General features: G+C 44.6%; 1 protein-coding gene across 1 annotated transcript in view; it reads right to left on the bottom strand.

Moving 5' to 3' along the window:
- Window positions 1–485: 485 nt before the first annotated feature.
- The window catches only part of MYL3 (myosin light chain 3), a 46,024-nt gene continuing 34,720 nt past the window's right edge, over window positions 486–11,789 (bottom strand). The window contains exons 4-7 of the mRNA XM_034759762.1: window positions 10,584–10,757; window positions 6,509–6,586; window positions 6,039–6,074; window positions 486–1,311 (exon numbers count right to left, since the gene is read on the bottom strand). Of these exons, the coding sequence (XP_034615653.1) occupies window positions 6,046–6,074; window positions 6,509–6,586; window positions 10,584–10,757 (281 nt within the window). The 3' untranslated portion in view covers window positions 486–1,311; window positions 6,039–6,045. The remainder of the gene's footprint in view (window positions 1,312–6,038; window positions 6,075–6,508; window positions 6,587–10,583; window positions 10,758–11,789) is intronic.

Below are 11,789 nucleotides of genomic sequence, written 5' to 3'. Positions count from 1 at the left end.
AAGGCATCTAAGTGATGTTTTGTCTCCCCTTGGAGAAAATGGCTGAGTTTTATCTATTCAGTTGGACCTAACCAGAATCTCAGCTCTAGATTCAGATCCAAGTTTGCAGCTTGAAACTGTACAAACCGGCTCAATAGATCCATAGGTTTGAAGGCCAGAAGGAACCACTGTGATCATGGACTCTGCATTCCTGCATAACACCGGCCATAGAAATTCACCCAGGGATTTCTGCAGTAGAGGGAATTAAGCTCTAAAATGTACGAACACAGAATCCAAATGTCCTGCCATCAGATTTCGAATGCATCTCAAATCACCACGTTATGGAAGGGTTGGGATCATGATTTTGTTATGCCCATCATAGAAAAGAGAAATTCAGACCCCTAACTGCAGTTCAGACTTGTGGCTTTAGCTATCGCCCCACTCTAATACACACTTACGCACACACGCACACAATGCAGCAAACAAGGAACAAGACCCCCCACACATGAGAAAAGAATGCTTTAATGAGAAAAGCTACAATAACAAGAGGCATGTGTATTAGAACATTCTCCAATCTGAACTGGGGTAGATGTTTCACTTACTCCATCATTCAGGTTGTTGAACTGGAAGAGACCTTTATGGACAAGGTGGACTTTGTGACACCTTTTCACTAACACAAAAACAAGTTAAAATGCTCACACTTCATGCCAAAAAAGGTGCTTTCTTCAGGTTGAAACTAAACTTGCACCTTCTATATCCCAGAAGCTGGTGAATTAGGTTGCATTTGATGGTGCATTGGCGAGTATTACTCATCCCTCCCCCACATTTCCTCAAGGACCCCCGAGAATATTTCCTGCACACCAGAGAGATCTCTACACTAATCGGTGTTAATTCCACCTATTCCATCCCACTTGTGAGCTAACTTTGAAGCCTCCAATTCCTCTGGACACAACAAATGCAAAGAGATGGACACAGTTGTGTTAGGGGGGAAAAATCTCTGCTAAATTTCAGATCTTCCAGTTCTTTTTGGTATGAATTAAGTGAAATATCCGTCCCCCCAGCCTATATGTATCAAGTCGCTGTTTTCTCTCTTGTATCAGAGAGCAATGAGAGTGCCAAGGAACTCATCATTCAGACCCCAGTTCCTTCTGATCGCCACATTTCTGTAAAGGCCACCCATCCTCCCACGGGAAAAAAAAAATTATCCAGATAACCTCAGGGCTGGGACATTTTGTAGCTTTGTACCAGGAATCTGGGCTGGAAAAGGAAGAGACATTCCATTACGTCGAAATCCAAGGCCAGCATCGGGGGTTCGTCAGAATCTGTCTTGTCCTAAAAACAAAGTTATTTTTAAGCACGAGGGGGGAAAAAACCCAGCAAAAAGCGAAGCCCCAACCAGCTCCAGATTCTCTTGGATCCGCACTCGGATTATCAATAATGAAACATCACGTTCGTCGGACGAAGTGGGCATTCACCCACGAACGCTTATGCTCCCAGTACTTCTGTTAGTCTTAAAGGTGCCACAGGACCCTCTGTTGCTTTTTACAGATCCAGCCTAACACGGCTACCCCTCTGATACTTGACATCAAATTGATTCTCACTCTAGTGTTATTATTTATATTGCAGTAAGGGCCAGAGATTGGGGTCCCACTGTGCTAGGCACTGTACAAAGTGAAAGACAGTCCCTGCCCTGAAGAGCTTAGGGTCTTAAATAAAAACACAGAAAAGGGAATAGAAGAACAAAGAGGCAAAGTGACTTTCCCAAGGACACATGGCAACCCAGTGGCAGAGCCAGGAACAGTGAGTTATAGCCCAGTGTCCTATTCTCGATACCATACTACCTCCCTATCTCATTTCTTATATTGCACTCGTTACTCTTATCTGACCACACTTTTCATCCCACAGAGAGGGAACAGCATTGCCTGTGCCTTGTACCTTTTCTGAGTTATTAGCGTAAGAAGTGAAAAGAGCATCAAATCTGGGAATGCTTCCCTACGGCCAGGCTGAATGTGAAGCAACAAGAGCTGGCCGAGAGCCAGAAAAGCACTTGGCTCAGAGCGCTAACAAAATAAACCGAGGATTCACTAGGAGAGTATGTGACAAATTATACTGTATTATCAAAAGTTTGCAGCAGCCGGTTGGAGAGTAAGTGGAGGGACCAGTCTGTGGTTGAGAATAAAGATGCAAACAGGCGAACTAGTTGTGATAACCAATGATCATAAACAAGAAAAACACAGATCGCTTAAGCTGCTACATTTGGCTCCAGATCCATGCTTCCTTCGGTGCTTGGGATGGTCAGGCCTGATGCTTTGGTTTGACCCATGAATCAGAGCCACGCTCCTAATTCAGATTCAGATCTAAATCTCCACAAAATTCAGATGGATTCATATCCAGGGTTTGGAGTTGGCTTGTTATACGGTTAGGGGTCTGTTATCAATTTGGGCTCCAGATCTGAATTTTCCCAAAGCTGCGGTGGGGTGGCACGCATTTGATTTGGGACTATCGCTAAATAATAATCATGATAGCTGTGGACACAGTCCATTCTGGATGTGGGCTGGGCGGACTTAAACATGCTAGGCATTGGCTAAAACAGTGTGTATGTTGGGATCAGAGAGAAAGGCCCGAAAGAAAGAGACCTGGATGGTGACAAGAAAACAGCAGCTGTTTAAAGCCAACTCACATTTTGGTGGCAAACTATATTTTGGAACAAAAGTACTGGAGACCTGGACTTGACTCCTACTCAAATGAACTCACGCCCTTGGGCCTCAGAGAACACAAAACCAAAAAGCTCCTGTTTTGCTGTCCTATCACCGTGGGCTGTGACAGTGTCAGATCTCACAAGCTAAGCAAAGTTGGGCCTAGTCAATACATGGGTAAAAAAATAAACCAAAGCTGAAGAGAAAGGAACTGGTCCAAATGAAGCCAATCTCTTTCCTGGCCTATCAGATCCTTTGCGAAATAAATGGGGTGGTTGGTTCTTAGGTCAAACTTTTCCCATGGGCTGTCAAGATATATATACTGGGATAAGACACTCAGAAATGTTTTCCAGGAAGGGATAAGAAAACTATGGGTAGTAAATACTGGAAATGAAGTTCAGCCAGTTTGGAACGGCGAGACTTGGGTTTGGGGTACTTAAGCTCTATTGTGGTTTGGAGAACACATTACTGAACGGGAGGCCAAAGGTACTGCCTGGAACAACTGAGGGCTTCATCTGGAAAACTGGGATAGCTGCCCATAAAGATGGAGAATCAGTGTTGTAAATGGCCAGTGATACGCCTGAGAATAAGCTTGAGTAACTTCTTTCTAGTTAGACATCCTTTTTCGTTTACCTGTGACTTCCTCCTTATCAGTTTCTTCTCATCTTCCCTACAGGGAAAGACTATGACAGCAAAGCAGGGGTGAAAGTAAAATTGAGCTTTTACCGGTACGGAGACATCTGGGCTGCCTGGTCCACGCTGACCGTGACTTCAGCAGCGATTTAAAGGGCCCGGGGCTCCGGCCGCTGCTGCTGCTACTGCAGGGTCCTTTGCTGGGGCAGAGCTTTAATGTCGCTGCCTCTTTTACGCCCCTCATCAGCGGCCCCGCCGGGTCATCGCTGCCCCTTTTGTGCCCCCCCTCCATTGGCGGCCCTGCCAGTAGGGACCCAGTAGGGCCGCCAATGAGGGACGCAAAAGAGGCAGCGATGTTAAAATGCTGCCGGGGCAGCGCTTTAAAGTCAGCGGTATGGGCCGGTACTGGAAGCTACTTTTTCCCGGCACGCCGTACCGGCCCATACCTGGCTTGCTTCCACCCCTGCAGCAAAGCCTTTAAATTATACTGCTATATTTTCTAAAGTGACAAGTGATTTTTAGGGTCCTCCGTTTTCAGGTGTCCAGCTTGGGACACCTCTAAGGGACCTGATTTTCAGAAAGTGCTGAGTGCCATCTTCTGAAAGAGAGGCCCTTTTAGGGTGTCTTACATTGGACTACCAAAAATGTAAGCACCCTAAATCATTGAGTTTTCAGAAGGTAGGTCACGGGGTCATTGTACTTTAGTTCCAGTGCGGTGTGGAAAATTATGCGTAAATCCCTTGAACGGAAGTTCTCGGCCGAGTTCCTCCTACAGCCCACTGACAATGTTCATTCCCAGTGACTGATCATTTGCATTTCACACAAAGATGGGTTTTCCAAGCCCAACTCAGAGACATAGATTGCTTCCATTCTCCCCGCATCCACCCTCTTCTCAAAGGCCTATGTTATGGCAGCTAGTAAGAGATAAGCCAAAACTAAGGGTGAGTTTCATTTTACTCCCCCCAAAATTGGTGGGGTGGGCGATCAGACAAATGGTTCTGAATTGGGCCTCTCGCTATCAGGGTAACGGGGATACATTATTTCCAGCCTCTTGTGCAATTAACTATCGATTTAAGAGCTGAAAATCTAGCCCTGAAAGATCTTGCCTCTGAAATGCCTGCACACCCAAAAGTGCTGTTTTCCAGAACAGAGATGGAAGAACAAATTGGAAATATAACCCTGGACAAAACTGAAATGAAAACATAGTTTCAGATTTCATAATAAGAACATAAGAACATAAGAACGGCCGTACTGGGTCAGACTAAAGGTCCATCTAGCCCAATATCCTGTCTACTGACAGTGGCCAATGCCAGGTGCCCCAGAGGGAGTGAAGCTAACAGGTAATCATCAAGTGATCTCTCTCCTGCCATCCAGCTCCACCCTCTGACAAACAGAGGCTAGGGACACCATTCCTTACCCATCCTGGCTAATAGCCATTAATGGACTTAACCTCCATGAATTTATACAGTTCTCTTTTAAACCCTGTTATAGTCCTAGCCTTCACAACCTCCTCAGGCAAGGAGTTCCACAGGTTGACTGTGAGCTGTGTGAAGAACTTCCTTTTATTTGTTTTAAACCTGCTGCCCATTAATTTTATTTGGTGGCCCCTAATTCTTGTATTGTGGGAACAAGAAAATAACTTTTCCTTATCTACTTTCTCCACATCACTCATGATTTTATTTACCTCTATCATATCCCCTCTTAGTCTCCTCTTTTCCAAGCTGAAAAGTCCTAGCCTCTTTAATCTCTCCTCATATGGGACCTGTTCCAACCCCCTAATCATTTTAGTTGCCCTTCTCTGAACCTTTTCTAATGCCAGTATATCTTTTTTGAGATGAGGAGACCATATCTGTACGCAGTATTCAAGATGTGGGTGTACCATGGATTTATATAAGGGCAATATTCTCCGTCTTATTCTCTATCCCCTTTTTAATGATTCCTAACATCCTGTTTGCTTTTTTGACTGCCGCTGCACACTGCGTGGACGTCTTCAGAGAACTATCCACGATGACTCCAAGATCTTTTTCCTGATTCGTTGTAGCTAAATTAGCCCCCATCATATTGTATGTATAGTTGGGGTTATTTTTCCCAATGTGCATAACTTTACATTTATCCACATTACATTTCATTTGCCATTTTGTTGCCCAGTCACTTAGTTTCGTGAGATCTTTTTGAAGTTCTTCACAGTCTGCTTTGGTCTTAACTATCTTGAGCAGTTTAGTGTCATCTGCAAACTTTGCCACCTCACTTTTTACCCCTTTCTCCAGATCATTTATGAATAAGTTGAATAGGATTGGTCCTAGGACTGACCCTGGGGAACACCACTAGTTACCCCTCTCCATTCTGAAAATTTACCATTTATTCCTACTCTTTGTTCCCGGTCTTTTAACCGGTTCTCAATCCATGAAAGGACCTTCCCTTTTAAGGTTGACCATTCACAAGGGTATTTGTCTTGTGATCTCCTGAAAATGATCTGAAGGGGATAAATATCCCCAGTATATAAACTGAACAATAGATACCACCTCACTGTGGAGGGCTAGCTGGTCAGGCAATTCTCCTCAGCATCCAGGGAATCTTAGACCGTGGCTTTGGAAACAAGGTCTTTGGAGAAAAAGGCTGAGTTCCAGCTACATGTGACCCCACACCCCCAAGATGAGGAGGAGGCTGAAAAGCCGACAGGGAAAACTGAAAAACTGATGGGATTGAGGGATGAAGAAGGAAGAAGCTCACCTAGTGTTCAGTTGGTCATGATGTGCTTCACAAAAGCTGGAATGAATAGAAAGAGATCGTTTAGCATCTATTTCCTTCACTTTGGGAGCATTCTGCATCTGTTCAGCACTGTTGTTATTTAATTCCATTCCCCTCTCATCGTTTTGCATAATGAATGCAATTTAGCTTTGTAAATAAGCCCCCAGGTGCCATGGTGACAAGTGCTCTACAGATCCTTAAGTTAATATCTACAGTATGTTCTAATGGCCTCTCTAGCCCATATCTGAGTGGCCAGCCCCAGCTGCTTATGCGGAAGGGACAAGGAATCTCATTGTGGACAATGGACTTGAACTGGATCACGGCACCCAAACTTTGAGGAAGGTCAGATCCAAATCATAGCTTTGCGGTTGAGGCCCATCGTTGAGCCAAACTTTCGCAGGCTTATTGACACCAAGCCTTGTGAGATGAATCCAACCCTAACCACCTCGTACCTTCATAGTTGATACAACCATTGGCATCTTCCTGGCCAGCCATTAGCTTATCGACCTCCTCTTCACTCAACCTCTCACCTGGATAGAAAAAAACAAATTCCTGCTCAGTGTTTAGGAGTGTTGGTCCTGCTTTGAGCAGGGGGTTGGACTAGATGACCTCCTGAGGTCTCTTCCAACACTAATATTCTATGATTTTATGTGTCCAAACCATTGCTTGGGTTGAGTAGTGGTCACCATCTAAAACTGCCTACACAATAACAGCACCTTCTTACTCATCTTAGCTGCTATCTGTCTGTTTTTCTGTCTTCAAGTCATAGCTGCTGATTTGGTGTGGAGAAATCAAACTTTTCAATTCTCCCATACAGGTGTGGGAGAGAATCAGATTCTATGCTACCTCGCATACCTTCTTCATTTCCAGCTGCAGATCGAAGTAGCAAAAAGAACCCAGATGAAATAAGGTGTTGTTAATGTGCGTTTTTAATACTTGAGAAGTGCGCAGGTGCTATGGTGATGGATGCCACATAAGAAAAGAGAGAGAGCGAGAGATCCCAAGTTGAGTTTGCAATGTTGAGTGTTAAAAATCCACTTTAGGGCTTGCAAACGGAGGAAATTTGATCTAAATGCCAGTGACTCTGAACAAATGTGGAAATCCTCACCATATCATTTTCACATTATCACCTTTCTAAGTATAAACATACTTTAGGGGCAAAATCTTAAAGCCCTGAGGACCAGATTTTTAAATGTGTTTAGGCACCTGACTTCCACTGAAATTAATGAAATCAATTAAAATCAATGGGACTTTGGCATCAATGGGACCTTTTCCCTCAGTTATCACTCAAGGAAAACTCATAGTAAAGTCACTTCAGTTTAGCTTTGAGTTTTAGATCCAGGAGGGATCCAAGATGTAACCCAGGACCTCTGGTCTTTCAGGGTCTGCTCCCACTCCCACTGAAATCAGTGGCACAACATATATTGATTGAAATGGTGCTCTTGGGAGCAAAGCATGGAGCCATCTGGAGAGGTAAAAGAGACTAATTTATAGAAATAATGTATTTTAGATAGTACTAACTATGATTATGATTTACAATGTTGCCAACTCTGGCAATTTAATTGTGAGTATAATTTTCTTAAAGCCCCAGCTCCAGGAGTCCCGTGATTAAGTGAGAATCTCAGCTCTCCTTTTTTTCTAAAAAAGTGAGTTTCTAGTTGTAGGGAAAACCCTAAGAACAAGACCCAGGTTAACCTAATTGCTCTGAGACCAGAAGACAAATAAAAAGAACCTAGTTTATTTTTTTTTAAATCTCATGTTTTTAAACTGATCTCATGATTTTTGAATACTTCAGGTTAGCAACACTGTAATTAATATTTTTATGGTAGTGCCTAGGGACTGCTTAAGAATGTGGCCGCATTGTGCGAGGTGTTGTACAAAGAGTAAGAGACAGTCCTGGCCCCAATAGTCTAAATAGTAAGACAGATTCAGGGTAGGGGACAAGGAGCATAACATACAAGTGGGGTGATCATTTGTGATGGTCGGCAAATGTCATGTTAGTGCCACGATTTTTCTTTTGAGTTCTGCTGTGTTAGGAGGGGATCAGAGAATGGAAAGCAAGGGGACAGAGATGACTTAAAGAAGGAGGTCCGGGCAGGGCAGAAGAGGGAGGGGGGGAGAACGGAGGGCAGTTGGAGTGAGGCTGAAGTGAAGATATTTTGGCAGAAGGGTTGGGAAGAACAATCAGTCAGTACAGGGCACAGGCTGTCCAGAGTCCAACCTGTAGGAAACATCCAGATGACATCATCAGTGCCTGGCCAATCCCTGCTACAGTTTCTGCACGGGCTTCTACTCTGCCTGGCCCTGTCCACAGAGCGGGAGGCCGGAGTGTGGGTCCTATTGCCTCCATAGACTGGGAGTTCTCCCCTGCACTGTGCTGGTTCTGTGGGTGGGCCCCATCTCCCCTGCACAATCTCTCCTGCCCCTTGGTTTGGATTGAACTTTCCTGCCCAAGTGACCACAACATGAGCTGAGCATTTAGCCCATTCCCTAGCTCCTGGTCGCACCTCCCTGCCCCCAGCCTGCCATGGTCTCTGCCCCCGAGCCCATTCCAGGCTTGTCTGCTTGTCTCCCCCTTGGCTTTCCTGCACCTTAGCACGTCCCATTTGAAACTGAAGACTGGCGCGGTGTCTGCTTTAAAATCTGAATTCTTCAGGACGGCCCCATCACAACTGCCCTGGACCAATCTGGATTTCAATGCTGGTGTAAACGAAAGCAGAGTCAGGCCCATGGACTAGTCACATGACGAAGGGCGCTTCTTCCTCTTTCTGGGCCCCTGTTTCTTCTCCCAGCCTGTGTCTGTCTAGTCTCTTTAGAGTGTAAGCTCTTTGGGGGCAGGGACTGTCTCTTTTATTGTGAATGGGGCCTCGGACTTTACTGGGACCTTTAAAGCAACCCCATAGTAGCAGTATATAATAATCACCTGGCGCAGGCCCACAATGAGCTGTCTAACAATTTTACCCAGCTTCACATACCCGTTGCAATGAAACTTCAAAGTCGGACGCTGACAAAGCTGCCCACTGATGTGCAGAACGGGCCAAATCTTCAGCTGGTATCAACTGCTGGAGCTCCATCGAAGCCAAGGAAGCAACACCAGTTTTCGCCGGCTAAAGATTTGGCCCTGTTCAAAAGTCCTTTGAAGTCAATGCAAATCTTTCCAGTGACTTTCGTGGGGTTTGCTTAAGGGTCTTATTCACCTCTGTATGTGACTGCCAGGAAAGTATGTTGCAATGAAAGTGTCCATGGATGTGAAGTCACACTCAACAGGTTTTCTATTAACTGCTTAATGGCGAATTGGAAAGCTTTCCCCCCTGACCTATAGAGCCAAATACATGCAAAAAGCCACTTCAGATCTGCTAATCAGTAACAAGAGACGTGTGCAGATTTTAAAATGTTGGTGTCAACCTATTTTTCAGCTGGAAAGTGAAATTGTCAGGTAGCTTTAGCCAAAAATATAGATGGCGTTTAAACTAAAATATACTGGGCTGGCTTCACCGCGGTGTTAATCCAATTTTACACCATTGATTTTGAGTGCATTGGGCCAGCTGGTGGAAATCTATATCATTCCACTGAACCCAGATTTATACAACTTGCGGCTCTTAGAAGTCTTAATCTGAATTAAAATGTACTGACTTTTTTGCTAACTCAATGATTTTCCTTTGGATTGAAATATTCCCCATTGGGGCTTGAAAGTCAGACATTACAGTGTTGTGCTGGGGCAGGAGAACCAGAAAGGGGAAATGTCTAGCTAAATTGACAAAACTGAGCAAACTAGTTTCTTTGTCCAAGATGCTTTGGATGGACGCAGCTCCCCTGACCTCACTGGCATTGGGACCACTTGCCTCGGCACCGAATTTGGTCTAGTGTGACCAGATATCAAGTGTGAAAAATCAGGACGGTGTGTGTGGGGTGGGGTGGGGTGGGGTGGGGGGTAATAGGTGCCTATATAAGACAAAGCCCTGAATATTGGGATTGTCCCTATAAAATCGGGACTCTGGTCACCCTAATTTGGACCCCAAAGTAAACAAACAGCATAAATGGTGAAAAGGGAATTTGACATTTAAAATTCTATTTTAATCTTGTCAAGTGTCATTAGCAGAGATGGACCTAAAATGGAATGACTTCACCATAAGTCTATGCAACTAAAGAAAAACAACAAAAACACAGATGAGTTTTTCACAGTTTACAAAGAAAGTGTCTTCCAGAGCTGGGCAATTCTTTGGCCATATACATTAAGAGTTATCGGGGGAATAGAATGATAGAGCTAGAAAGAGAGAACTCAGAACTCGGAGAGAGAGAAAACCTGTGAACATTTGAGCTGAAAGACAATGATCCTGAGCTGGAATCATTTTAGGACTTCTTAGAACCCCTGCCACTAGACGGTGACATAATCATCCCAGATGCTTGAGTGCACCTGTCTTTCTGTCCAGCAGAGAGCAGTGGTGCACATTCACACCAGTCGGTAAGTTACCAGCTGTGTTGAAAAGACCTCAAAGTTGAAATGATATGAAGAAAGCTTCTTCTTACCCAGGGTAGCCAAAACATGGCGGAGCTCAGCACCCATGACCGTTCCGTTCCCCTCCTTGTCAAACACCCGCAGGCCTTCCACAAAGTCCTCATAGGTGCCAGTGTCTTTGGTCTTGGAGATGTGCTGGAGCATGGGCAGGAAGGTCTCGAAGTCAATCATTTTGCTGTTCATTTCTGTAAGAGCACAGGTTCAAAAGAAAGATGTGAGAGATTCTGTGGAGACGGCGGGGCTCAGGGCCATTCAGAAGGTGAACAACACCTTGCAGGATGTGAGTGCTAGGGAGCTTGGCAAACTGTCAACTAAATGGAAGGGCAGGAACATGGGACCATGATAATAACAGAGAGAGAGGGGGGGGGGGAGAGAGAGAGAGAGAGAGAGATGTATGGAGAATGCTAGATAGATGGATATTTGCAGTGATGTTGTAGCCATGTTGGTCCCGCGATATTAGAGAGACAAGATGGGTGAGGTGATGTCTTTTTACGTCAACAGAAGTTGGTCCAATAAAAGATATTAGCTCACCCAGCTTGTCTCTCAGATAAATGGATGGATGGATGGATAGACAGATGGGTATGAATGGGGATAGATAGATAGATAGATAGATAGATAGATAGATAGATAGATATGTGTGAGTGTGGATGGATGGACAGATGGATGAAAGGGTATAAATGGGGATGGATGGATGGAAGGGTATGAATGACTATAGATGGACAGATGGGTATGAATGGGGATAGATGGATGGAAGGGTACGAATTAGGCTAGATAGATAGATGGGTATGAATGGGGATGGATGGATAGATGTGTATGTATGGGGATAGACAGGTGGATGGATATGAATGGGGATGGATGGGGAGATGGATGGGGATGATTGGATGGATAGATGGGATGGATAGATAGGTGGAGAAGAATCAGGATGGATGGATGAGTATGTATGGAGATGGATGGATGGATAGATAGATGGGATGGATGGGTGCATAGATGAATATGTATGGGGATGGATGGATACATGAGCATGATTGGGGGTGGATACATGGGTATGTATTATGGGGATGGACAGACAGCATCTGCAAGTATTTGAAATATGTAAATGTCAAGGAGGGGGAAACAATTGTTTAGGGTTAATCAATGCTTATTAATTAAGACCAAGTAGAGGAAACTGAGCAAATGAAAATGAATATCTGGAAAACAGCCCTGGCAGTGGAATCCAT

Source organism: Trachemys scripta, chromosome 2 (assembly GCF_013100865.1).
Source record: "Trachemys scripta elegans isolate TJP31775 chromosome 2, CAS_Tse_1.0, whole genome shotgun sequence".
In the NCBI taxonomy this organism is placed as follows: domain Eukaryota; kingdom Metazoa; phylum Chordata; order Testudines; family Emydidae; genus Trachemys; species Trachemys scripta.
The sequence above is the reverse complement of the archived record's forward strand: the minus strand, read 5'-3'. Positions and strand labels throughout refer to the sequence as shown.